Source organism: Strongylocentrotus purpuratus, unplaced genomic scaffold (genome assembly GCF_000002235.5).
Source record: "Strongylocentrotus purpuratus isolate Spur 01 unplaced genomic scaffold, Spur_5.0 spur5_scaffold_1, whole genome shotgun sequence".
NCBI lineage: Eukaryota > Metazoa > Echinodermata > Echinoidea > Camarodonta > Strongylocentrotidae > Strongylocentrotus > Strongylocentrotus purpuratus.
Genome location: NW_022145594.1, coordinates 26,692,873 through 26,718,826, shown reverse-complemented (window position 1 = coordinate 26,718,826; position 25,954 = coordinate 26,692,873). Strand labels below are relative to the sequence as shown.

The 25,954-nt window shown below is 36.5% G+C and overlaps 1 protein-coding gene across 1 annotated transcript; it reads left to right on the top strand.

The window, feature by feature from the left end:
• The first annotated feature begins 99 nt into the window (after window positions 1-99).
• On the top strand, window positions 100-19,404 carry LOC100889471 (transmembrane protein 145). Its single transcript, XM_030978655.1, has 14 exons — window positions 100-360; window positions 2,909-2,983; window positions 3,435-3,521; window positions 3,917-4,172; window positions 4,595-4,672; window positions 5,371-5,442; window positions 12,072-12,140; window positions 13,570-13,729; window positions 14,398-14,491; window positions 15,459-15,631; window positions 16,587-16,707; window positions 17,695-17,964; window positions 18,737-18,784; window positions 19,156-19,404. Exons 1-13 carry the CDS (start codon window positions 232-234, stop codon window positions 18,782-18,784), a joined length of 1,632 nt encoding a protein of 543 aa, XP_030834515.1. The 5' UTR covers window positions 100-231; the 3' UTR covers window positions 19,156-19,404.
• Window positions 19,405-25,954: the final 6,550 nt, after the last annotated feature.

The following is a 25,954-nucleotide window of genomic DNA, read 5'->3' as shown; positions in this document are numbered from 1 at the left end:
GGTACCCTACCCAGCTAGCGATAGAGCACGTACTCATCTGTTGCTAAGCAATCGAACGCGAGCTGCCACCCAAGGCATTACATCACCGCTCCGTATATCGTACACCGGAGGAGCGGCGCGCGCCCGGTCGACAATACGTTGAAAATATAGATTTTGTGTTGCGCATAGCTCTGCGCAATGCAAGCTACTAAATATTCAATTGCAAAATAAATTAGTTCAGTGCGAAGCAAAATGGCGCAGTCCACAATAATGAATTGGAGCCTCACAGTAAAACATATTTCACTAATTCTTGCCGTATTAAGTTCATTTTTACAGAGTACATTATGCTTATATCAAGAAGGACAAATAGCTACTGATGATGTAAGTTGATAAGACAAATTTTCCCTTCTATTTGTTGTCATCTGCGTGTGTTTTTGTCTGACTCTGTCTGACTGAAAAGTGAGTGACTCTGACTGAGCCTGACTGAGACTGAATTGAGATTGAGGATTAGATGAATGACAGTGACACACTGACTGAACTTATAGCTGCAGTGCCAGTGCAGTGCAGTCACATATGAGATATGAATTATGATATGGAAATCACTTTGCCTTGTAAGTTGTAGGTCTAGACATTGATTACAAAAGACATTGCATGTCAAATGAATGCCCATGATCTGAAGAAAGTGAAACATTTCCTAAATTAATATCTAACTAGGTAGACCTAGGTCTAACTTAGAATCTAACAGTTAGACCTAGACTCTAGACCCAAAGTTAGACTCTAGATCTAACTTAGATCTAAGTTAGATTCTATGTTATGTGACCATAATCACTGACACTAGATCTAGGGGCGCTGGTCCGAGAATAAGGATCGTCTTCATAAACGAGGATCGTCTTCTTTAACACGGACAGATGCGTCCTCAAAAATAAGGACCGTCTGCGAAAATTTGTTTGTACAGAGACCTTGGCTTCACGTTATGAGCAATAAATCCTTGGGAAGACGGACAACCCATAAAAGTAGACGGTGAACTAGGGTTATTTCCCCCCGGGGAATCCATTTTTGGCATCGCCAGCGGGCCGTTCTGTAACATGAAACCCCCAGAGCGCCGATGAAAAAAACGTCCTCGAAAATGCAGACGACCCTTATTTTGAGGACGCATTTTGTCCTCGTTTATGAGGATTTCCTTGTTTATGAGGACGATCCTCATTCTCGGACCAGCGCCCCTACTGCTGAATCAGACATTGATTGATTTAAAATTAAATCTTGGCACCCCCCCCCCCCCCCAGAGCTACCAAGTGTCACGCATTATGCGTGACAGTCACGCAGAGACGCCAAGTTCAAAGATCGGCAATGCGTGACATTTTCATGATTCGGCGCGCAAGTGCGCGTGCGAGGATATAACACACGTATAAGGTATAGATCTAGCGTTTTTTCACAATCTAGTGCGCACATCGTGCGTAAGAGCATTTTCAGACCCTCGAAATGCGTGATGTCATGCCTAATGCTTGATACTTAGTAGCTCTGGTCACGCATCGAGGGTCTGAAGATGCTGTCACGCATCAATTGCTAGACTACGTTGCGCTTTGACCTTAACACAACGTACGCGACAACCAGATGCTGGTGATTGTACGTCACGGACAGATACAGATACAGGCCGACCGCCACGAGGCCTCAGCTAGCTCCTTGCAGGGCTTGTGTACATGCAGGCGGCCAGCTATCACGTCTTGTCATGCGCGCGTGTGCGATTTCGAAACGTACACTAGATCTATACGCTATACGTACCATATACCCTCGCCCCCGCACAGAGTCATGAAAATGTCATGCATAGCTGATCTTTGAGCTTGGCATCTCTGCCCCTCCCCCTAATAAAAGAAACCCAAATCATACAAACTGGGCACTTCGATGATGCGTAACCATAGGCAGTACTGGGTGCTGATCCGAGAACGAAGATCGTCCTAATATAGATACGATTACAAGGCTATCCTCGTAAAACGGGGACAAATCACGATTAAAAACAAAAAAAGTTTTTTTCTCTTCGTTTTACGGGTGTAGGGTTCCCGATGCTTGCGCTGGCAATGCAAAAAAAGGATTCTGCGTAATAAAATACCCCCAGTTCACTGTCTGTTTTTATGGGTTGTCCGTCTTCCCAAGGATTTATCGTTCATAACATGAAAGTCCCTGTGCAAAGTTAGTGTAAAATGTGGAAGGAGCATCAACATGGAATCTTTTTTTTGCATCCCCGGCGCGCGGATCGAAAATAAGAATCGTCCGTGAAAAATGCAGACTATCCTTTTTTTTAGGATGCGTCTGTCGGCGTTTACGAAGACGATCCTCATTTATGCGACGATCCTTATTCTCGGACAGGTGCCCCAACTGATAGGCGATTAAAGCAATGGCACATTATTTTTGGCTTTTTAGTTGTTTTATTTGGGCAAGAAAATGAATGGTGAAAAATTGCGTTCAAGGAAAAAAAAGTGTCTTCAATTTTATGTTGGTTTGTGTAACAGGCAAACATGTTTGCATTAGACTACTTGCTGGGGCTGACTGACAGTCCAAAATGTTTGCCTAATTACATGTACTGTACATGAAAGGCTAAGGCAATGCACATCTAATAGCTTGTCTAAATACATGTACAGTACAGTACATGCATGTCCAATTATCCAATATGCATTAATATGCAAGGAAGGTAAAGCTACATACACTGTACTCTACATGTAGGTATAGTAGATCTTATGAGAAAACTTATTATAGCAGACAAATGAATGATTTGCCATTAATTATTGAATATTAACAATTGCCTGAAGGCTGACCTTTTCAAAAAGTTTATATGGTTAGCATTAAAACAAAATGACTTGCAATAGCCATTGTCGTGGAAAGGTTATACATTTTGAATAGCATACAATGTATTCTCCCATTTTTCTCTTATCTACAGAATTGGATATTTTTAGCCAGATTTTGTTTTCTGTCAGACATTGGCAGATTACGATTTGAAGTCCAATATCCCCAGGTAAGAAAAACTTATTTACTCTAGAAGATTCATTTCTTTTTTGGTTTGTTTGTTGTTTTGCCACCATGATTTAGCCAGTTAACAACTTTATGGTTTATGTTCTGAATATAATTTCAGTTACGATGTCCATAATTACTTTGTTCATGTTTTATCAGTCACAGGCCAAAAAAGCATCTTGATATAAATGGAACTAAGAACCTGAAACAAGATGTATATTTCCCCAAAATTATTGTTGATGTTGTTGCTGTTGTTATTATTATTGATGTCATCATTATTATCATTATAATATGATAGTTAAAAATTAGTGCAGTGCCCTCGTGTACTTGATTTCTTATGTATTTACTGCCATGCTATTTTCAAACAAAAATTTGAAGTATTTGCTAGTAATATAGTAGTACCTGTCAACCCGATACTTAATTGACATCAAATATTTTCTTTTTCTCTCATCCAGTCCTTTCAAACCCAGAACCTTATACTATACTACGACGAGCCAGATCAATGGCCGTCGGTCTACCCGTTAGATACAGCACCGTTACAGGTAAGTCCAATTGCTTTCTGATGTCTTTCAACTTCATCATCAACTCATCCTGTTTGTTGCCAAAAATAATAAGAAATGCAGTACAAGAGTTATTTTTCTTGATGGTAACCAGCTGATACATGTCTGACGTATAAAGCTCTATTAAATCTGTGAACTTGATGGAATCACAGAGAACACCAAAAATTAATCATGATTTTGGTAAAATTTACTATGTATGGGGGCATTTATCATCATTGTATTGTGGTGTGTGTGTGTAGTAGACGGTGTGCCCACCTACATTGTACATGCTGATATATTTAAAACTAATATTGCTCCTGATATTATCATTGTTATTGTTTATTTAATCATTACCAGTATTACATTTTCTAAGTTAGTTTCATTATTTCTTCCCGCAGACATGCCTTGAGAAAGAATCCGTCTTGAAACCAGAGAACCACCAAGTGGTGAACCTCACCACCAGCTACGTATGGTCAGGATGTGCCCTCCTGGAAACCGAGAGCACCAGTGACTGGAGACGGCTCTTTGGTGACACGCACTACTTTGACTGCAAGGGTGGACGCAGCTTCCGCTCCGTCAGGGACAGGTGGTGGTATATCGTCATCTCAAACTGCAACGCTGGGCAGGTAAGACCTCCGATGGTTCTTGGCTCTTGCCAGTTTTTAGAATAAAAAAGAACGGTAAGCGTTTTGGAAGCGCAAAGGGACGTTATATACTGTGATATATTATATGCGCTATATATACAAGAACTGAATATAAGGTGCCTCTGAAATCTTTGAGAAATGTCCTGCAATACAGGTGGTTCCATGTCGTGTCTAGTGAACTGCAGCACTTGACAGGTAGGATCAGAAAGGGTTCTTGCCCTAGCTAGTACTTTTGCTACTGCTGCAATTTATTTCATCAAAGATTTTAGCTTAAAGCTTAGGGTTACGGATGCAATTGGATTTAGGATAACGTACATGTGCATGCACTAGGCCACAACAAATCTGGTATCGTTTTTACCGTTATTTTATGTGTTAAGTTGTGTACCAGTAAATTATTTTTTAATTTAATTCAACTTTTCATATCTTCTTCAGGGGTGCTGATGAATTATAAGCTGACTATGACCAATGGAGAGGACTGGTGGTACAAGCATTTTTCTGCGGATCAGTTTGGTAAGTGTCACATAGAGTTACTTGTCAATGCCTTTAACCCATAGCAGTTACAGTAGTCCCCCAAAGAATCAAAAGTGTTTTGAATTGATGCAAAATTCATATCATTGCGAAGGGGAAGCCTTACTGATTAACTTCCCTCTTCAAATATGCAGTAATCATCTTTAAAAAAAAATTTTATTTTGAGATCCAGATTTTCTGCCTTCAGCGGTCCTCTGTAGAGCATCAAGATTTGAGATGTCACATGCGAGACACAGCTAGCCGCGAAGCATTTAACGCCTTTCCATGATATCTTTATGAATTTTCAGCAAATTATTCGTGTTTTTCAAGAGAAAAACTTTTCATCTATATATAACTTGTCTAAAATTATATGTTGTCTTGAATTTTCTTCGGAGGACTACTTTAAGGGTCAGCTTTTTATGATTTAAAAAAAAAAGAAATTTTTTGATCCAAAATGCTCTGAATTATAAATTGTACACCTGTACATGATGAGCAGAAAGTAGAATAATCACTTGGAAATATGAGTCTGTTTCTGTTGTGCCATTATTGGTGTATTTTTCTTACATTATGTGACAACATTGCTTTACAATTCAACAATTTCAATGCCTATTTAAAATGTTGTAGTACATATAAGTGGACACTTTTAATCTTCATTAATTCCTTATGTTTTCTCTATGAATTATTCGTCTTTTTGCTTACAGGTATCTTAGCAACTGACATTGCCTTTCTATTCTTGTTCATGGCCCTATTTGGATGCTCTGCCTACGTTGCAAGTAAGTGCATCCGCCTAATTATTTACCATGTACATTACATAGCTACCTAGTCTACATGTAAACTACTATGTTGATTTTTAGAAGTTTTTTTGATGATTTGTATTTTTTTATGTTACCTGCGCTGCATAACCTGCATTGACCTTTAATCAGGTCATATCCTGGGCTTTTCTTACTGTGCTCTCCTTTTCTTTGTATGCCTTTCACTGCGTCATAATGTATCTGTTCCTCTTTATTGCTGTAGTATCAATAAAGTGAAGTACCAACAATATGCTATAGTTTGTGACCCTCAATCATTGGATTCTGTCTGTTAAAGATACTACAGTATGTCCCTTTTGCAGCCAACATCAAATTCTGTAGAATTTCATAGGAATTATGAATATGTCATGTATGTCCTATCTGTGAAATTGAAACGTTAATATTCAAATTATGCAAGGAAACCCGTTTACTTGCTAGACTTCACTGTCAGACACTATTGAGTGACTGACTGGCTTTTTTTCTTCTTTGGTATTAAATAACATACATGTACAGTACATGTACATAAAATGAGCTGTAAAGGGTACATGAGCATTTGTCTACATCAATAACCCACTTCTTGTAATTGCCAAAATCAAACTGATTGCATCTTTGCGCAGCATAAAACGTACGACAATTTGGTACAATGGTCTGAAAATCAGACTTTTACTTACTGGCTCTATTGCTCTTAAGTCGATTCGACAACTAATAGTCGTTATTTTCCCCATTTAAAGACATTTTCAAGCCCCCTTCAGGCCTTAAATTTCAATATTTATAGGGCAAGGCCACTTTTCTGTCGGGCACATTCCTATATTACAGCACAAATAGGAAGAATTGGAAAGGGCACAAAAAATCTCCAAGGCCAATGAGAGAGGCATTGAGGCCACTCAAAGGGGCATCCACGGCCATGGCCTTGGATTAATTTAAGCCCTGCCCCTTTTTTTAGAGAAGTTCTAAATTAGTATTATCTTTCAAATGCCGTTGGAATTTAACCTTTTCATTTTTTTGACCTGCAAATGGGACATACCTGTAGTACCTTTAAAGGTAATCCAACCCTTGTAATAAATTCATGTATGCGAAGGCCAGGGGAAAAAAAATACACAGGGGCTTGGGGCGAATTAGCCCCTGAAATGCCCAAAAGAGCCCCCAAAGGTAAAAAAAAGCCCCCAAAATTTGCATAGAGTTCAATGCAAAAAAAATTATAGAGTGTTATTTTCATGCAAGCAAGCTTGAAAATTAGCCCCTAAAATGTTTAAATTAATTTTTTCCCTGGCGAAGGCAGAAAAACAAGAGAAGGAAGATACCATTTTAAGTTTGAAATAAATTTGACCATTGATGATAAGAAAGTTATGAATATTTGAAAAATGAAATCACTACGTCTGTGCCAATCTCAAATTGGCAATTTGGTCAGTGGATTGTGACGTAGTCAAGTACAACTACCCTTTTTGTTGTGTATGAAAATACCATTACTTTCTGTTTTTCTCCCAAGTGCCTCCTTCCTTGGGGCACTACTCAAAATATATTATGGGTAGCATTATCATTATAGGTCTTTGTTTTGTTCAATAGAAAGAATATGTGGTTTAACACTGACAGGTGGTCTTACTAGAGTAGGCCGGTGCTCACTAAAGCAGGCTTCAACCATAGCACACTGAGAAGAAAAAAAAACAACCTTCTATAGGATGTTTAGATTATTGAGCAAGAATCATCAAACACCAAACGGCAATAAAAAGATTTAATTCATGGTAGGGGGTCCTATACAACTACTTGATGAATGGGCATACACGCTTTGGCTTTCAGGCTACTTTGATGCTATAGCACGTACAATGACCACCTTTGAAATGGGCAGTGCGAAATACAGTTCAATTTTGTTTACATCAATTCCATTCCACTTCAAGGCCTCCCCTGTATTGGAAGTCCTATTAAACATGTGTACACACACTGAAATATTCAAATATTATATATTGAACTATATTGTATTGCAGTAAATGAATTGCCATTATCTCAATTGTCAGCATGGAATAGAATTCATTAAAATTCATGCTTTGTTCATGTATATTGCAAATGTCTATGACATTATAATGTACATGATGGTAGAGTTGCATGTACATGTACATGCAATTCAATTTAATTCATCCAGTACTACTTGATTAATGGGATCATATACATGTATGGTCACCTGCACTGCCCTACTGAATATTGCCATGGTGATAGAACACATCGATATGAACCAATGCATTTTAATATGCTCATAAATATGACGCTTACTGTACCTCTAGTCTGGATGGTGCCATTATAAAGGAGCCTGACCATTAAAACATGTTTTGTACTTTACCAGGGCCGCGTATTATAAAGAGTTATGATTGATCCTAAGTTTAATCAATACACAATGAGCCATACATGTAGACCTATGCTTAATATTAACCTCACAATAAATCAAAAGGCTTTATAATACATAGCCCCAATTTCTTAATTTATTGTATGTTGATTAAGGACATTTCATATCAATAGCTATTCTGTATGATATGGTTTTCACCCATGTACGATTATACATGTACTGCCAGGAGATTGACAGCCCATTGGGAGCCAATGGTACAATGTACTGTACATACACATGTCTTGCAAATTAAATTTGTGTCTTAAAGATATGAAAAGAATAGCCAAACAAGTCATATTAAGTTCTAAGAAACATGTGAAGTAATTGAAAGTAAACTAGTGCTGTAACGTCACGGATATCTCCAATTTCATTTAACCGCCAGTCAAAACCGGACGGTTTTCGGCTAAACGATTAAAAAAAAGGTGCAGGTGCAGTTGAAGGCGGCGATTTGTGCTTGTGAACTTGTCACAAATAATGTGATTTTTAGAAGAATGTGTAAGATCATTAATGTAAATTAAAAACTGTAGTAAACTACATATTGAGATCTATTACAAAGATTACTTTCAAACCAAGATGACAGACAAATTGGAGTGTTGTTCTAGTTTCGGAGTGGTGAGTCAACACACAGATTACTGAGCTGGGAGACATTGCCAGGCATAGCGGCAGGTGGAGGGGCATAAATCAAAACTTTAAAAAAAAAAAAAAAATATTAAAAAAAAAATTATTAAAAAAAAAATTATTAAAAAAAACAAAAAAACAAAACAAAAAAAAACCGGTAAACGAAAGCGTCCAATTGAAAACGGAATCCGCCATGGGCGGTCAGATACCGGATGGTTTAACGTTTGACTACAGCACTAAAGTAAACGACTAAGAAACATTCAAGTCTAATTGATGGGATTTAACCAGATTCTGATGTTTCCTACTGCACATTATACAGTTTCAATGGTGTACATGCACATGAGTATTTCCCAGGTATTCTCCAGTATATCCCAGTATTTCCCATCCAGGGGGGGGGGGGGGGGATACAGGCATCTCCCAGGAAACTGCAAACCCTGACTGTCACTAAAAAAAAGGTTTCAACTACATGTAGTATGTATATAGCACACTGAAAAATATAGGCTACCACAATGTGGTCCCGGCGTAAATTGTTAAGTAGGTCATGGAAGAATAGAGTCATTAATGAAATGGTTTTGAATCATCCTGTTGAAAAGGAAGCTTACAATAGTAGGCTTGCAGCAGAATAACCCAATAATCAGAATTTTCATTAGGGAGACCGTATTAAGTGCTTCTCAGATGGCACCAATAACAATAATGGGATGTTCAATTATTCACACTTTTTCATTAACTAGAGTATACCTTGCTATTTTTTTTTTAACAACGAGAGTCTAAACATAAAAATAATTTTTCTCAATTTGAGAAGGAAAATCTAATTCTTTAGACCTTTATAGAACTCTATATGTAGATGTTCAATTATTTACACTCTTTCATTTTCTATACATTTTTTTTAACAACGAGAGAGTCGAAAATACAATTAATTGTTCCCAATTCGAGGTGGAAAAGCTAATTTATTTAGACCTTTATAGAACTCTGAACTGCTATAGACGTTCAATTATTTACACTCTTTCATTGTTTTTATTTTTGTAGACAATGAAACAGTATAAACTTACAAATAATCGTTGCCAATTTGAGGAGGAAAAGCTAATTCACTTTGACCTTTGACCTTTATAGAACTCGGACTCAGCCGGGTTCTGTGTGGGCCCTATATATTCCTTGTGAGCTCGTACGGGTTCACCAACTACATGTAGTCTACTAATCAGTCATTTCATGTTAACAGAGATATTTAAATTTGTACAGTAGAAGTAACAATTGAAGCCCATTACAAAAATATAGTATAGTGCATGATGTCATAGAGAGCGAAATATTAGTTAATGATTGGTATACACTCTAAAGCTCCTCTGCACTACTTAAAGATAAACTTTAGTACTGGTAATGCGATTGAATTGTGAAAGAAAATGTGTGGAAAGGATCAGAAACAGTTGATCATGTATATAGCATGTAAGTATTGGTGTGCACTGCAAGGTTCTGGAGTCATCAAAATCATAATAAATTTGACCGAGTCTTGGTAAAGTAACAAGCACTCACATAGAAAGCTATATATGGGACAACACACATGGTGTCGGGGCTAGTACTACCTTGATTTCCTTGTCTTTCTATGCTCATTACTCAGCCAGTTTTCTTCCAAAATTGTTTGGCACATGTCATTTATTTGTAATCTTGAACATTCAGTGTAAGTTTCGTTTGATTCTCTGAGAATTTTTTTTTATTTTTTTTACCAGTACTGGAGTTTATCTTTAAAGCTACTTGCGCCCTCTATATACATGTAGCAAACAGGACCGTTGGTCCCCCATAGTCTTCTTTTTCTTATGTTGATAGAGCTGATATGATGAGATAGTTAACCACCTGTCAGTGACTATGCAGGGAGGTATGATCCCTCTTGGCCAAACTATTGCATATAGGCTTTAAATGAAAGTCTTTTTAATGTTAACGTTGAGTTCTGACAAACCCTTCAAGCTTCCGTACATGTACATTGTGGATGACATTATCGATAATTACGGAGGAGATAGAATAATGAATCAGTCGGTTCAAGGTCATTGAAGTACAGTAGCTTGCTAAGATTAATAAATTGGCTTAGAGCAATATTAGGCCTGTCTTCATCAGCTCGAGATTGCCAAATATCCCGCTATTTGAACTTTCCCGATAGCAAATTATCCAGTTAATTTGCGTTTACATCAGCCCGAAGGTTGCAATTAGCAGGATATTTGGTTGAGATAATCATCACAAGATATCTTGGGCTAGTTTGCAAAATATCCAGCTATTTGTCTGGTGCATCTTCACCAGCCCGAAGACTCACACTATCAGCGAACGCTGACCAAAATGTCTTGAGCTAATTTCTCGAGCTCGAGCTTGAGTTTCAAGTTTTATAGGTCAAGCAGGCCTGATAAAAACCCGATTTAAATTGGTTTCCCAATTATTTATTTTTTTCCCCAATTTTTTCCCGATTTTTTTCTTCTTCCTTTTTTTAATTTTTTAATTTTTTTTTTCTACCAGATTTTTTTCTTCATCCCTCTTTTATCCTGATTTTACTGATTTCCCTGTTATTTTCTCTAATCTTCTCTATTTTGCCCTATTTTTTTCTCCAATTTTCTTACTCGAAAGGGGGGAATGTTGTTAGATGCTATTTTTTCCCCGCGAATCCTCATCTCTTTTTTTTAGTCAAGGGGGGCGTGGTTGAGGGGAAAACAAAAAACCAATTTTTTTTAGTGCTCACTATACCCCTGAGGTCAAGTCTCGAGCTGATGAAGACAGGCCTATTGATGATTAATGGTTGAGGGCTCTGTTGACATGAAATACTCAAACAATGGTATTATGTTCCCCTGTTCAAATAGGTTTTCACTGAATTCACTCATGAGTTGCAATATAAAATGTAATGTCAATTTTAATAGTATTGAGGAATGATAATTATAATATTTCATGAGCTGTTTTCCTCTTGATGATCCAAATGCCTTTCATTATATTACCCCTCATAGAATGCATGTCCCTTTGTTGTTGATGCTTTATAGAACATCAAACCTCCTGCTGTTTTGAACCATTTCTAATGCATAATATTTCATGTCACTGATTATCTATTAATACTCCTTCAAAACCATTGAACAGATTGTACATGTAGCTATATAAATTTGGATCTATGAGGTTTAAGCATAAGATATTCATCGATCTACATGTAATAGTAATCTACAGTATGAACGGACAACTCAAATTTGTGTTTGCTACTTTTGCTTGTATAGCGCAGCTACTATGCAAATATACTCTGCTGTGCTTTAATACAAAGTATCATATCATTACCCCGGCTTTAGCTGAGCCGTCATACATGTAATAATTAGGCGCTAAAGCATTTCTTCCCATCTATTTATTATACTGTAGATCAAACAGTAATGTAAAAATGCTGCAATAGATGACAATGTTCCATTTCTTTGTATTCCCAATATTAATTGCCTATAAATAGGACTCCACACGTCCAGATTGTTTACATTCCATTCTGTTTGATGAGCCCATGTAAAATCTTCAAATTTGGAGGTCCAGACTTACATGTAGATTTTGGGCGGCCATGTGTCACGGGCACATGTATGTTAGTGTCGAGCTTTGCTGTATTCATAATTGCAATTTTTGTGTTTTTTCTCTCCAGTGATTCTGACGTCCAGGTCTCTTTTCCACACCACATATAAGATGTACATGTGTGTACTCTTCCTTTACAGTAAGTATTCATCTCTACTACTACTACTACTACTACTACTACTACTACTACTACTACTACTACTACTACTTCTTGTTCTTCGTCAAGTTCTCTGTTATTTTATTAGTCGTCTCCTTCATCTTTGTTTTCTTCTTTTTCTTCTTCTTTAGTTGTCGTCTTCTTTGTCGTCTTTTTCTTTTTCTTCTTTTCCTTCTTCTTCTTTTTTTCTTCTCCTTGTTGTTGCTGTTCTTCTCCTTCTCTCCTCCTCCTCCTCCTCCTCCTCCTCCTTCTCTCCTCCTCCTCCTCCTCCTCCTCCTCCTCTTTCTCCTTCTCCTCCTCCTCCTCCTCCTCCTCCTCCTTCTCCTCATCCTCATTCTCCTCCTCCTCCTCCTTCTCCTCCTCCTCCTCCTCCTCTTTCTCCTTCTCCTCCTCCTCCTCCTCCTTCTCCTCATCCTCATTCTCCTCCTCCTCCTCCTTCTCCTCCTCCTCCTCCTCCTCCTCCACCTCCTCCTCCTCCTCCTTCTCCTCCTCCTCCTCCTCCTCCTCCACCTCCACCTCCTCCTCCTCCTCCTCCTCCTCTTCCTCCTCCTCCTCCTCCTTTTCATCCTTCTCCTCCTCCTCCACCTCCTCCTCCTCCTCCTCCTCCTCCTCCTCCTCCTCCTCCTCCTTCTCCTCCTCCTCCTCTTCCTCCTCCTCCTCCTTCTTCTTCATCATCTTCCTCTTCCTTTTCATCTTCCTCCTTTATCATAACCATTCATTATGTGTATGCTCATATTGTGTTGCACACCATGTACATGTATCATCCATTAGAAGACAAATTCCTGGGATGTTCAATACATTTTATTCTTATACAAATGCGTTCTTACAGTCTTATGAAGGTATTTGTTAAAATATGAAATAAAGAACATAGAAGAAATAGAAGTGGGCATAAAAGGTTACATTTATTACGGGTAATAAAAGAGGAAAATAGCATGAGTGTTCTCTTTCTCAACTTTAAATGTTAGGTATGACAGGTCTACGTTGCTGAAACAGACTTATGGAGGCAATATTTTATTCAATTAAAATGGAACATGTATACATTAAAAAAAATAACGTATTAACAATAATGCTTAGTATCCTTAGCTAGAAACTTAGCTTCAATAATAACTCATTGAATATAATCCCATATTTTCGTCCTGTAGCCTGAGATAAATGCCCATCCCATTAATTCAGATGTTAATATAGGTTAAATATCTATTAAAAAAAATACACAGATGCATTTCAGTCAAACCTAAATGCCTCCCTCCCTTGAGGAATGTAAAATCCATATATTTTAACAAAAGCTAAACACATTTCTGAGTTCTGCAGCAATGATAGGTTATATTAGTGTAATAACTTGTAGTTCCAATCTAATGTGATTGAAAATAATTTATCAAGTCATTTATTTATCCTAATGTTCCCCCTTTTCCAGTTCTAAGCCTTGTTTTCTACATCATCTTCTACGCTGACTATGCAAATGACGGGACGGAGGTCCAGGGGTTAAAGTTCACGGCGCGGGCGTTCCAATCCGGAGCCGACGCCCTCTTTCTGCTGCAGTTGATCCTCATGGCAAAGGGATATACCATCACAAGGTGAAGTGTCAAACATGCTTTTGATTTAAACAAAATATTGTTATGATTATTATTATTACTTATTCTGCAAAAACAAAGAAAATCATTGAATACAAAACAAGAGTACATTTGGAAAAGAGTCACATTGTTGTATTGAATCATTCTTTTCATTTAATGGGGTAATTTAGCAAGGGGCAATCGACTCTCATTTAAAAAAATATATTGTATTCTATTTATTCTATTATTCCATTGCTTGTGTGTCCTATTGAAGAAGTTGAGTACTGGTCATGTGATTGCACTTTAAGTTTTATCCACACATTTTTTATGAATCAATTTGATTTACCAACAGCAATACAGTAACACATTTTATACAATGTGTTACATATACAAGAAGAGGAAATATTAGTTAGTAAAAGGGGCAAGATAATATCACAGGTGCTAACAGCCTAACCTCTTAAACAGCTAAACAAAGTATTTAGGTACAAATCAGTTTAGGAAACGAAACAAAACGAAAATAATGTAGACAACAAAATAATGTAGACAACAAAAATGAAGGAGGTAGATTCACCTCTAGTACACATTGCTCGTTTTGATTCAAACTCTTCATAATAGTTTAGAATGTTGATTATACCTTCATTATTTATTTCTTTTCAACATGTAATGTAATTTTTGTTTTCTTTTTTTTGCAGAGGTCGACTCAGCCACTCGGGCTCAGTAAAAATCACCATTCTTATGGCGATCTACTGCATGTTATATGCGGCACTTTTCATCTATGAAGTCTATGTAAGTATTTGAAGTTATTAACACTTCTGGATAAAAAACAGGACTTCTATATTATCATATTTCATGTTAACAATAAATTCACATCGTTTTGGGACAGAATGTTGATCGTTTTCTTTGGTAACTAGGACAAAACCTGAATCAATTTTGACCACACTTGTCTCAAGCTAGAATCATTATAAAATAATGAATGAATTAAACTTTGGGGCTCAAATTCAAGGGTCACAAGAGTATAAATTGTGTTTAAAAAAAAGAAGAAGAAATTAAATCTGAAAATTATCTTTGTATCATGTTACATTTAGAACAATTACAGGAATTAAAACTTCAGTTGGTATAAGTATGTAAAAGTGTGTGTGGATGAATAAAAAAGAATTTGTGTTTGAGTTAAGATGTCAGAAGTCACAAGCTAATTTATCAAGTAAACATAGGCGGAGCCATATTGAAGACAGGCTTTCTACAGTTAATTTAGATCAATCAAAGCATAGTCTTTGATGTCTGAGCCGGGATGTAAAATTCTATCATATTTTTTCTAGTTATGTAAATGTAAAGTTATACAAACATAAATGTAATACAGTCAAACCTAGTTATACAAACATAAATGTAATACAGTCAAACCTGCTTTAGTGACCACCTGTCTACAAAGACCACCTGCCTACAAAGACCACATTTTTGGTTTCCCTCAAAAAGATTTTTTATTGAAACATGTAATGAAGGAACCTGTTAACAAATTCAACCTGTCTACAAAGTCCACCTGTCTACAAAGACCACCTGCCTACAAAGACCACATTTTTTAGTCTCCCTTGAAAAAGGTTTCTTATTGAAAAATGTACTGAAGGAACCTGTCTTCAAAGACCACTTTTTGTGTTTCCCTTGGGCGGTTGCTACATACAGGTTTGACTGTACATGTAACACATGACAATCTTTATGGAGCGCACAAATGTAAAAATATATATTTTTTTATTTCTTGAAGGCCTTTGATGAAGGTGAGGTGTTATACCTGTACGAGAGCCCTGCAGGGTACGTCTTGGTGGCGTTGAGGGCTCTCACCTGGCTGTGGTTTATCTACGCTATCTTCTTCACGCTGAAGCACTACCCCGAGAAGAACTCCTTCTATATACCTTTCTTCTTCTGCTACACGCTTTGGTAAGTAAAATGTTTTTGCTATATTTTTACGAGAAGACACAATGAATGTAAGTGTTTGTTGTTCATGAGATGAATTTTAAGTGACATTCTTTTTGCCTGTGTTATCTCTTTTACATCGTTTAGTATTATATAGTTTTGAAGCAGTGCTGCTGATTTTCATTTTTCAGTTGAGTACCCTTATTGACTGTCATTGAATGCCACATTTTTTGTCAATATCTATGTCAATTTATCATTAATTGTGTCATTTATATTAGTTTCATTGACACCCCTTGTATTGTCTAATTGCATAGCCTTGCCATATCAACTAACTCACATTTGTCATTAAAGCACCGTGTATGTTGTTTAATAGTGTCTTGCAACATTTGTCACTGAAAATGTCATTCAGAACTTTGTACTCTGTGGCAGGTTCGCAATGCCTATCATGAATTAAAAAGGGCAACTTTACTGATGAAGAGAAGGCCATTAATGCTGTTCAGCTCATGTAAATGTGTCATGGAGTATGACACTGACAATGCCATTGTCAATGTCCTTCAACTTTTGTGATTGAGAATGCCATTGACAACCTTTTACTCTGTGGCTGGCTCGCGATGCCTATCGTGAATCAAATGTAGCAACATTGATGATGAAGAGAAGGCCATGCATGCTGTTTAGCTTATGTAAATGTGTCTTCGTCAGTGTCATTGTCATTGTCAGTGTCATTGTCATGTCCTTCAACATTTGTCATTGAGAATGACATTGACAGCCTTTTACTCTGACAGGTTCGCGCGATGCCTATCATGAATTAAAAAGGGCAACCTTAGTGAACCTTGGGTGACGGGGAGAAGGTCATATAACTGCTATTAAGCTCATGTAAATGTGTCATTGTCAGTGTCATTGTCAGTGTCATTGTCATGTCCTTCAACATTTGTCATTGAGAATGACATTGACAACCTGTATTGATTTGTACTATGTACAGGTTCCTTGCGATGCCCATCATGACAATTATAGCAACCTTGGTGATGCCGAAATGGTGGAGAGAAAAGGCCATGAACGCCATCGAGCTCATCATTGCCTTTGTAGCTCAATTGGGCTTTTTGGTAAGTTAAACTAGATTAAAACAAAATATTCCATGGTTAATGGCAAGATCATTGCTGGCATTAAGAGGATTGATGTAGTGTTTGAGTTTGGATTCACACAGAAAGAAAAAAAAAAAAAAAAAAATTAAAAAAAAAAAAAAAAAAAAAAAAATCATATTTTGATACAGTGTAATTTAATAGTGACACATTTTAAATTATGATGAATCGTTGATAACTGCACATTGATGTCTGCATATGTAGTTTTTCACAATCCTAAAGATTTTGTACCAATTTATAGTGTTTTTGTGAGTAATTACAATTAGAAACCCCTCTCTCTAAAAAAAAAGAGAAAGAAATTTGAGAATAAGTGAAAAAAGAGTACAGAATATTGCCACAAATTATCAAAGTTTCCCCACAATGAAACCAACCTCAGATGATTATGTGATTTCTGAGTTATTTAGAAAATAAAGCTGGAATTACCAAGTGCAGGTGATGGATGATAACTTTCTTAAAATATGGAAATTATAATGCCAAATTGCATTTTCCATATCTTTTATTGACGAGATAGGTTCAATGACTGTGATTCATTGCAAAGACATTAATCTAGACCATAGCCACTCTCCACCCAGGTGATGTAATCGGGTACCCAGTTGGAAAAAATACCTTGAAATTTGAAGCGCATTATCAAGGTATCTCAGCTTACTTCAGGTATTAGTAGTAACGCATTTAGAAACATTAAAATTTAGTGTTATTATTATTATTACAGTCAAACCTGCTTTAGTGACCACCTGTCTACAAGGACCACATATTTTGTTTCCCTTGAAAATGGTTTCTCATTGAAACATGTATTAAAGGAACCTGTCTACAAAGACCACTTTTTGTGTTTCACTTGGGCAGTTGCTATAGACAGGTTTGACTGTATTATCTTTATCTTATGTCTGTATTTGAAAAACAAACAAACAAACAATGAATGATTCACGGTATACATCTTATTCACCTTCTGTGTAGATTCTCACGAGGCCTTCCGCAGCCAATCACAACTTCCCGTACCACGTCCGAACCTCCCAGGTGGGCGTGATCGACGTCCCTGACGGACAGGTCCAGAACAATCCTGATGCGTACCAGCACCATGGGTACGCCGCCAACAACGTGTTCCAGGTCGATCATCAGCCGAACTTCACCGAGCTGTTCACCGTCGGGCAACCTAATAAGTACGCTCAGAACCAGCAGCCCAACGGCAACACGAACGGAACGGTTAACGGCTCGTCAAATGGAGCTGTAAGTACTTGTATTCTTATAAATTTGCTTTTTTTCCCATTCATTTAGTCCATTAAGTCTTTTAGTCCTAAATTGATTTGCTTTCTTCTTCAAATTGGCAATTTCATTTTTTGATTGCTAACTTTTGGTGATACGATGATGATTGTTCCAGGCTTTCTTTCATCAAAGAAACAGGGTTATAATTAATGTTGCAGTTTGGTTCAAAGTTGAAATTAGAAATGCAGTTATCGTAGGAAATTTACCATGGAGCAATTGTTGCCAAGCATGTATTGTAGAAGCCTTTACAAAAAATGAATGTTGTAAAGTTGGGAAGAAAATACACTTCCATGGACATACATGCTGTTGATAAGTACAACATTACAAATTGTCATTGAAAAGCATTCATTTTATTTCTCTCACATGATCCTGATATGTGAATTTGAATGGTCCTTTTACTTCTAGACTTCCCTTGTGTATAAAGATATTCAGATGTTTGTTACAAGCTAGTGAAATCCTTGCTTCTGATTGGTTACTAGTAGATTTGTTACTGAGTTTTGTCATTTGTCATCGCAAAAAAGGCTTTGTTAAACGGGTCCCTGGTTGTCCATCCCCTCTGACTTGCCATCCATCTACGCTTAGAAAAATCTGCCACAGTTTATTGCATCCTGAACAAACGAGCCATTAACCTTTTGACTACTGGAGTCTTTCACTGCCATATATGCTTAATACATGGACCACTCGGTTCTAGAAGGCAATGGGCTTACATTCGTGTTTTCCTTCATCCTTTGAACAGAGCCATTTACCTCAGAGGGATGTATCCAGCATGTTCGCGGCCAAATAGGTGAGTTTTCAACATTTGCTGTATGGTCTAGATATGGTATAAGTTGTCCTTATTTCAGAAGAAAATAAAAGAAGGTTCATTTGAGTTATCCAGGTCCTCTGCCAGAAGAAGAGAAACTCTTTCCTCGTCGACTGGCTAGAGGTAAAGTCACAAATGCAATAACATGCAGTTAAATATACAGGAACAGAAGACAAATAAACTGGAAAAAATAAACGATAAAATAAGAATAACGACAATGACATGTCACATTTGAGACAATAACATAATATTTCAATATCCTACCAGAATTTACAGATCTTCAATTAATTATACCGTCTTCCTTTCCTTAATCCTCTGTTTCTCTTTCTCTCCGCAACTCTCTTCCCCTAAAGATGAAGAGTCCGCCGTGTGATTTTTGAAACGATACATCTCCGCCTTGGAAGAAAGTTGAAGTATGATCAAAGTGAGTTAGAAGTTGAAAGCAACTACACATATGTCTGCCCTTTGCAGTCATTTCTCCATCTGACAGTAACTGCTATCGCAGTTATCTTCAATTGTTTTAATTTAGATCCACCATGTCTTTACATCACACATGTAAGCTTGACGTGTATTTTATAGTGATCACCTTAGGATCTTGTTTTTAAAAACATTGATATGTGTCCAATGAAATGTTACTTGATAGGGTTATTCCTTTGTAGTTTCTTTTAGGGGTTGTTCAGTTTCATATGTATTTGTGATAAAAAAATTGATATGTTTATGTAGATAAACATTAGAACATGAACCTCATAATACAGTGAAACTACATGTATAAAACTTAAGTGTGACAAAATGAAAGGAAACTTGTGCTTTGAATAGGCAGGTGTGGTCTTCATAGACGAGTTGCTTAAGTACAGGTTTCAATAGGAAGTGAATTTCTAGGGAAAAAACGATGTGGATGATCCTTCTGTACAGGTGGCTGTAAAAACCGGTTCACTGTAGAAAACCTGCTTTAACGACCACCTGTATAGAAAGACCACATTTTTTGTTTCCCTTGAAAATACTTTCTCATCGAAACATGTTTAAAGGAACCTGTACATAAAGACCACTTTCCTTGTCTCCCTTGGGTGGTCTTTATAGACAGGTTTCACTGTATAATGAATCATGCGTTAGCAAATAATCACTTAATGGTTTAAGCTGTTCGTATCTGAGAGAGAAGGAGAAAACAAGTCTTTCAGAATTGATAAGTACATTTATCTAAATTGATGTCTCTTTTAAAAAAATCTTGCTTTGCTGTGATATTATGCTTTTAATTATTTTTCGTCAGTCACCTTTTAGCAGTTCAGTTGACCCATTGCTATTGCAAATCTTTGAGTGATTTTTGCACTTTTTGTCCATGTACAATTTGTAATTCAGAGCATTCTGGATACAAAGATAAACATTAATCATCACTTAAAGGTGACACTCAAGCGCTATGAACTATTGTACTATTGAATAGAAACGTACATTGTACTAATGCTCGTGGGTCAATATTGATATTGTGCAAGAATGGTACACCAAAGACTTGAGGGTTGACCTCTAACCCCAATCAAAAGTACTGAAGTCAGTTTTTCTTTGGCGTTTAAGTAATATTCAAAAAAGTTATCCTTTATGTATCTCAAAATACATGTATACTTTACAAATGAGTATGTTGAGTTGTATTTATCTGTATTCATGTACATATCAATACATTCAAATCACTTTACTTCAAATTTGTTATAATTGGACATAATGTAGTTGGCAAGGTACTTTGTTTGTGTTACATACAAATTTAAGACTCCGTGATATTTTCCATCTTTTTTGGTCACACACTATTAAGGATGATTTTTTCAATGAATTAGAAAATAATGTATCTTGTACTATTTCACCATAACAATTTACATGTAGTATGACATGTACATCTACCACCTTTAAATTTGACTAAAGAGGTTTTTGACACTATTGTGTTTAGTATTCATATTGTGGCATTTTTAGATATAAGATATTAAAAAGCCTCAACTTTTCTGACTTAGGCTGAAAAGGAAAGAGGCTTACATGTTTTTTTCACCTTGAACTACATTCCATCCAATAATTTAATACTTTGTATTTAAATTGTATTTATTAAGTGCGGTAATGTTAGGCTGATCGACGTAAACATTATGTATTCTGTTGTTTATTTCATCTTGGTACATTATGTGAATTCTTTCCATATGTTAACACCAAAATGTACATTCTTCTAATTGCCAGTTTATCTGGCCAATTTTGTGACAGAATATACTGTAAATCAGGAGCAGGTATTATAATTTCTAATGATTTTCAGCCTTTATACTAAATATTTAGAAGAAACTGAAGGTGAAATTGATTTCATACACAGATAGTTTTTCATTCCATTTCATAATTTCTATAAATATGTAAATGATGATTCCAATAGTAAAACACTGCATTTAGCTATTAATAATAATGACATTATCCAGTGAAAGTTGGCCGGCCTTTCCTTAACGCAAACCTCTCTGCAACAGGAGAGAAACATTATATGTTAAGCCTGGCTCAATTTCACCTCATCCATGTTTCCTGAGTTGCTAGTAGGTTACTTTCTGTATGATGCGAAAGAATAGTTCTGTAAAAACAACGAAAAAAAATTATCTATTCTCTTATAACACCTTGATATTCTGTCTTCTACTTTATGTAAATATTAATGTACATATATGTATAAATTTCTGAGTAATGATGATGATATAAATCTACACCCTAATACTTTGATATGCCTTAAAGTTGACAAGTATACATTATGATATATTATATAGGAGATGTATATTGAATGAGCAACATTATGATTATGCAAATAACACTGAACATGTAATTGTTTATTTCCAATTGCATTGCATATGTTTATATGCCTTGATTTCCCCTTTCTCTTCAATTACATTCAATACGGATTGAATTGGGGACAGATATTGTTTGTAATTTAGATTTTGACTGTATGCATTTGACTTAGCCTTTGTTTCTTCAACATTGATATTGAAAATAACATGGGATTTATACTCGAGTGTACCTGTATTGATTACAAGAAAAATAGATTTTAAGATAATATAGTTCATGTAATTCAGATTTCTATTTTCCTGTGTATCTATTTTTAAATTTCTTCCGTCCAAAATATATATTTTAGTTTCAAAGTACATATTCTTCATGTAGTGACATTTCTTGATAAAGAAATATTCATGTAGCACTTTGCAGAATGTTTTGTGATATTTAGTTATTTCACGTAATTGGTTAAGATTTTTTTCTCTTCAAAGTACAAGTTTTCACATCATTCCTTCAAAATAGAGACATTTCTCTATGATTAATAATAGGGAAATACTATAAAAAAAATCTTTTCCAACGGAAGTATTCACTCCACCAACTTTTTGTTTCTAGCCTGAAAATGTGAAGGAAGAAGCAAGATATTCTACCGCAGTCTTTCGAATCATTTATATTTAAAATCTATATCTCTGTATTCCATTGTTATCGTGTCATACATTCTCTTATGTCTAAAGAAAAAGAAATTATATTAAGATTTTAAGATTATTACACATTTGTTTGATATTTTAGTGAAATATGCAGTGTCTAAGTACTATTGACTTTGAAAACAGGTATATATATGAAATATTAGAGAAGATATGAAGTGATATTTTGTGTTGTATAGTGTGCATGGTGAGGGGTAAATTTTAAAGATTTTTTAGAGATTAATCTGGTCTCGTCAGAGCTAGAAAAGCATTAACTCTGTTTAAAGGAGCTACACAAAGAAAAATTCACTACAACTGATAATTGAACAAATTACATATGGATGGAAAGATTTTCTCTTAAAAAACACGAATAATTTGCTGAAAAAATCGTATATATATCATGGAAAGGCGTAAAATGCAATTTTTCAAGACCCTTCTTAGACCCCCGAACGCCCCTGAACGTAAGCCAAACACACGAGCGTAGCGAGCTCTGAATAGTGACGTCACATACTGGACAAACAGCTCAGTACCGGCCGCATACCGGAGTCGCGCGTGTATTAGTCTGCAGCTAGCCAGCCGTGTCCCGTGTGTGACGTCACAAATATTGACGCTCTGCAAAGGACCGCTGAAGGCAGAAAATCTGGATCTCAAAACTAACATTTTTGAGAGTTGATTACTGCGGGCCCCAAACATATTTTGAAAAGGAGAGTTGTTGTATTTGATCAGTAAGGCTTCCCCTTCGCAATGATATGAGTTTTGCATCAATTCAAAACACTTTTGATTCTTCGTGTGTCTACTTTAAAGAGTTAACTCCCTTCTGGCTCCAAACTATTTCTAAAGGAATCTGAATAGATATTTAATTTAATTGCGCTGTAAGTAAATGAATATCCATATCTATTTCTGAACTCTTCTGCGACCCGAGATCACTGAGGAGCTGTATTTAAAACCCTGTCACAAAAACTAGCCAGTCAATGTTTGTTTTATATATATACCGCATCCCTGGTGTCAATTCTTTAAAAGAGATATTTTAACAAAAAAGTATTTGCAGTTTTTACCAATCAGATGGCTAGAATCTTAATATGTGGTATATTATAGTGACTATATGGACTATTGAGCGTGGCTGGAATGCTCCCCAGGGAGTGGAGAATGTGCATACATTGTGTGCGGGTAATCCTGAATCCGATGACCGGGGTAATATCTGTGAAGTGCTTAGATACAATCGTTGATGTATTAAGCGCAATATAAAAGCTGGATATTATTATTATTATTATTATTAAAAGGATGTAAGCTCTGTGTTCATTGATAGGCGCATTAAAAAATCCTGGTTGCTAGCAGATAATGTTTCAATCTTTTTGAATTCAAAAGCTTTTAGATTTTCTAATGTATTTGCTCTTAGAATCGCTATGTATTTCAATGATCAATGCCGGACCTAGATACATGTTCTTTGAGTTGCTAAAAGAAATAGTAGATGTGCATGCTTATGCTAGGTATTGTGTTTTAATGCATTAGAGAGATTGGCATGGAGATGTAGATATAGCTCGGGGTATAATTCGTCGTAATTTCTCCTAAGAATATTGATTTTAATCATGATCGCAAACAAATCTAAAGAAACCAACCTAAAAAAGTTTCAATCTTTCCTTGCGTCATGTTTTGAAATAACTGGACATTAATTACGATGACATGTAACAAAGTCTGAACAAGATTTATTTTTAAAAAAATGGGCTTGTTTTCTTGAAAGTCCTTGCATTCGCGTTCAATATTTCACTTTCATTGAATAAATGTTTCTCTTGAAAATATTCGCGCACTTTTCATCTACTTAAATTCAGAAAAAGAGATTGAAGTAATTCGTAATAGTAATTAATATACATGTACTTAAAAACTAAGTTTGAAGTGTTGATTAAGCGTATAAAGCATTTTATTGAACAAAATTAGTAAATAGCTTTTGCCAGCACCCTTTTGAAATAGTTTGTACGGGCTGAACGCAAACTGAAATTGAGATTGTATGAATTGTTTTACAGGTTGATTTTGTATAGCTGTAATTGTTTTATTTCACCTCACCGTCTGTTCTTGCATTAGAACGGAGGCAATATCATGAATAAAGTTGTAATTATAGTGTGTGAAACGCAGAAATGTGACACTAGTCGTGGATTTATTATTTGGTAATGTCATGAATCTCAATGACAAGTGTGTGTGTGTGTGGGGGGGGGGGGGCGAAGCGAACAAAATTTGGGACAATTGGTTGAAACAGTGCTGGATCCTTAACACTCCAAAATAACAAATTTCGCACACCAAATTTAAAAAAAATTAAACAGAAGAAGAAGAAATGAGAATGAGGAGAAGAATTGCCCCAAAATGAAAAAAAAAAAAGATTTGAAGGAATATCAAACTAATGAAGGGAAAGAGAGAGAGAGAGAGAGAGAGAGACTGAGAAGACGGGAGGATGGTAGGAGGTGTGAATGATGAATGTGTATAGTTAACAAGATAAGAAGTGTCATGGAGTTTGCGATGGCATTATTAGTCGTGGATCAAAGTGGGTTAGTGTAGGACACACCTTATCAACATTATATGGTGGCATCTTACAACCATTTTAGCGAAATATTGTAAACATTTGGAACAATTTTCGCTATTTTAGGGACATTTTCGCGCGAATTGATTGGACTAACTTCTGGTCCTGGACTGTTATAAAATTAGCCACGACCGTGCAATATTTCATAATATATGCACAATAATCCGGATCAAATTTTGCGAGATGGGGGGAGGGACAGAAGAAATGTCCCTTTTGCGACTCATTAAATTAATTTTTTGTGAATTTATCCTCAATTTCGAGAATTTTTTAATGAACATTTAATAATTTTTAGGGGATATTTTTTTGGCAAAATGTCCCTCAATTCGCGGAAATTGTATAACTTTTTTGTGATTTTTTAACACAATTTATTTTAGGAAATGGCTGTAGCATGCCAGTGATTTACAAATGTTGCTGAAATGACATGATTTTCCGGTATTTTTTCCCGGTTAGTCATACCTTTTTATGCGTTTGTTGAAAAATTAGAAATTCCCACATTTACAGTCGGGCGAAAAATATGCTTATTTAGAAGGCTTTATGTCATGGTCTGCAAAACGGCTGGGCTTGGGGGCTCGAGCCTCCATAACCTTTTGAAAAAGTGTGTTACAGAGAAAAAGAAAGAAAGAGTGAGAGAAAAAATAAGTGACCTGCCAATGTCACAAACGACGTATCAAAATATGCTCATCTGACCGTAATTAAATACCTAAAACCCCAGAGCTTCCGGGGGCTCTGCCCCCTGGACCCCACCAAAGGCCCTAAGGTGGTCCCATGGATGCTCATCTGACCGTAATTAAATACCTAAAACCCCTGAGCTTCCGGGGGCTCTGCCCCCTGGACCCACCAAAGGCCCTAAGGTGGTCCCGTGGATGCTCATCTGACCGTAATTAAATACCTAAAACCCCAGAGCTTCCGGGGGCTCTGCCCCCTGGACCCCACCGAAAGCCCTAGGGTGGTCCCGTGAATGCTCATCTGACCGTATTTAAAAACCTAAAACCCCATAGCTTCCGGGGGCTCTGCCCCCTGGACTCTACCGAGGGCTCTTAGGCGGTCCCGTGGATGCTCATCTGACCGTAATTAAATACCTGAAACCTCAGAGGTTCCAGGGGCTCTGACCCCTGGACCCCACCAATGGGCTAAGGCAGTCCCATGGAT

Bases quoted from the DNA above. Each gene is read 5' to 3' on its own strand.
- LOC100889471 (XM_030978655.1), top strand. From the start codon at position 232: ATGGCGCAGTCCACAATAATGAATTGGAGCCTCACAGTAAAACATATT. The intron at 4,173-4,594 runs GCCAGTTTTTAG...TATCTTCTTCAG, and splicing joins TCCGATGGTTCTTGGCTCTT to GGGTGCTGATGAATTATAAG. The intron at 14,492-15,458 runs GTAAGTATTTGA...TATTTCTTGAAG, and splicing joins TTTTCATCTATGAAGTCTAT to GCCTTTGATGAAGGTGAGGT.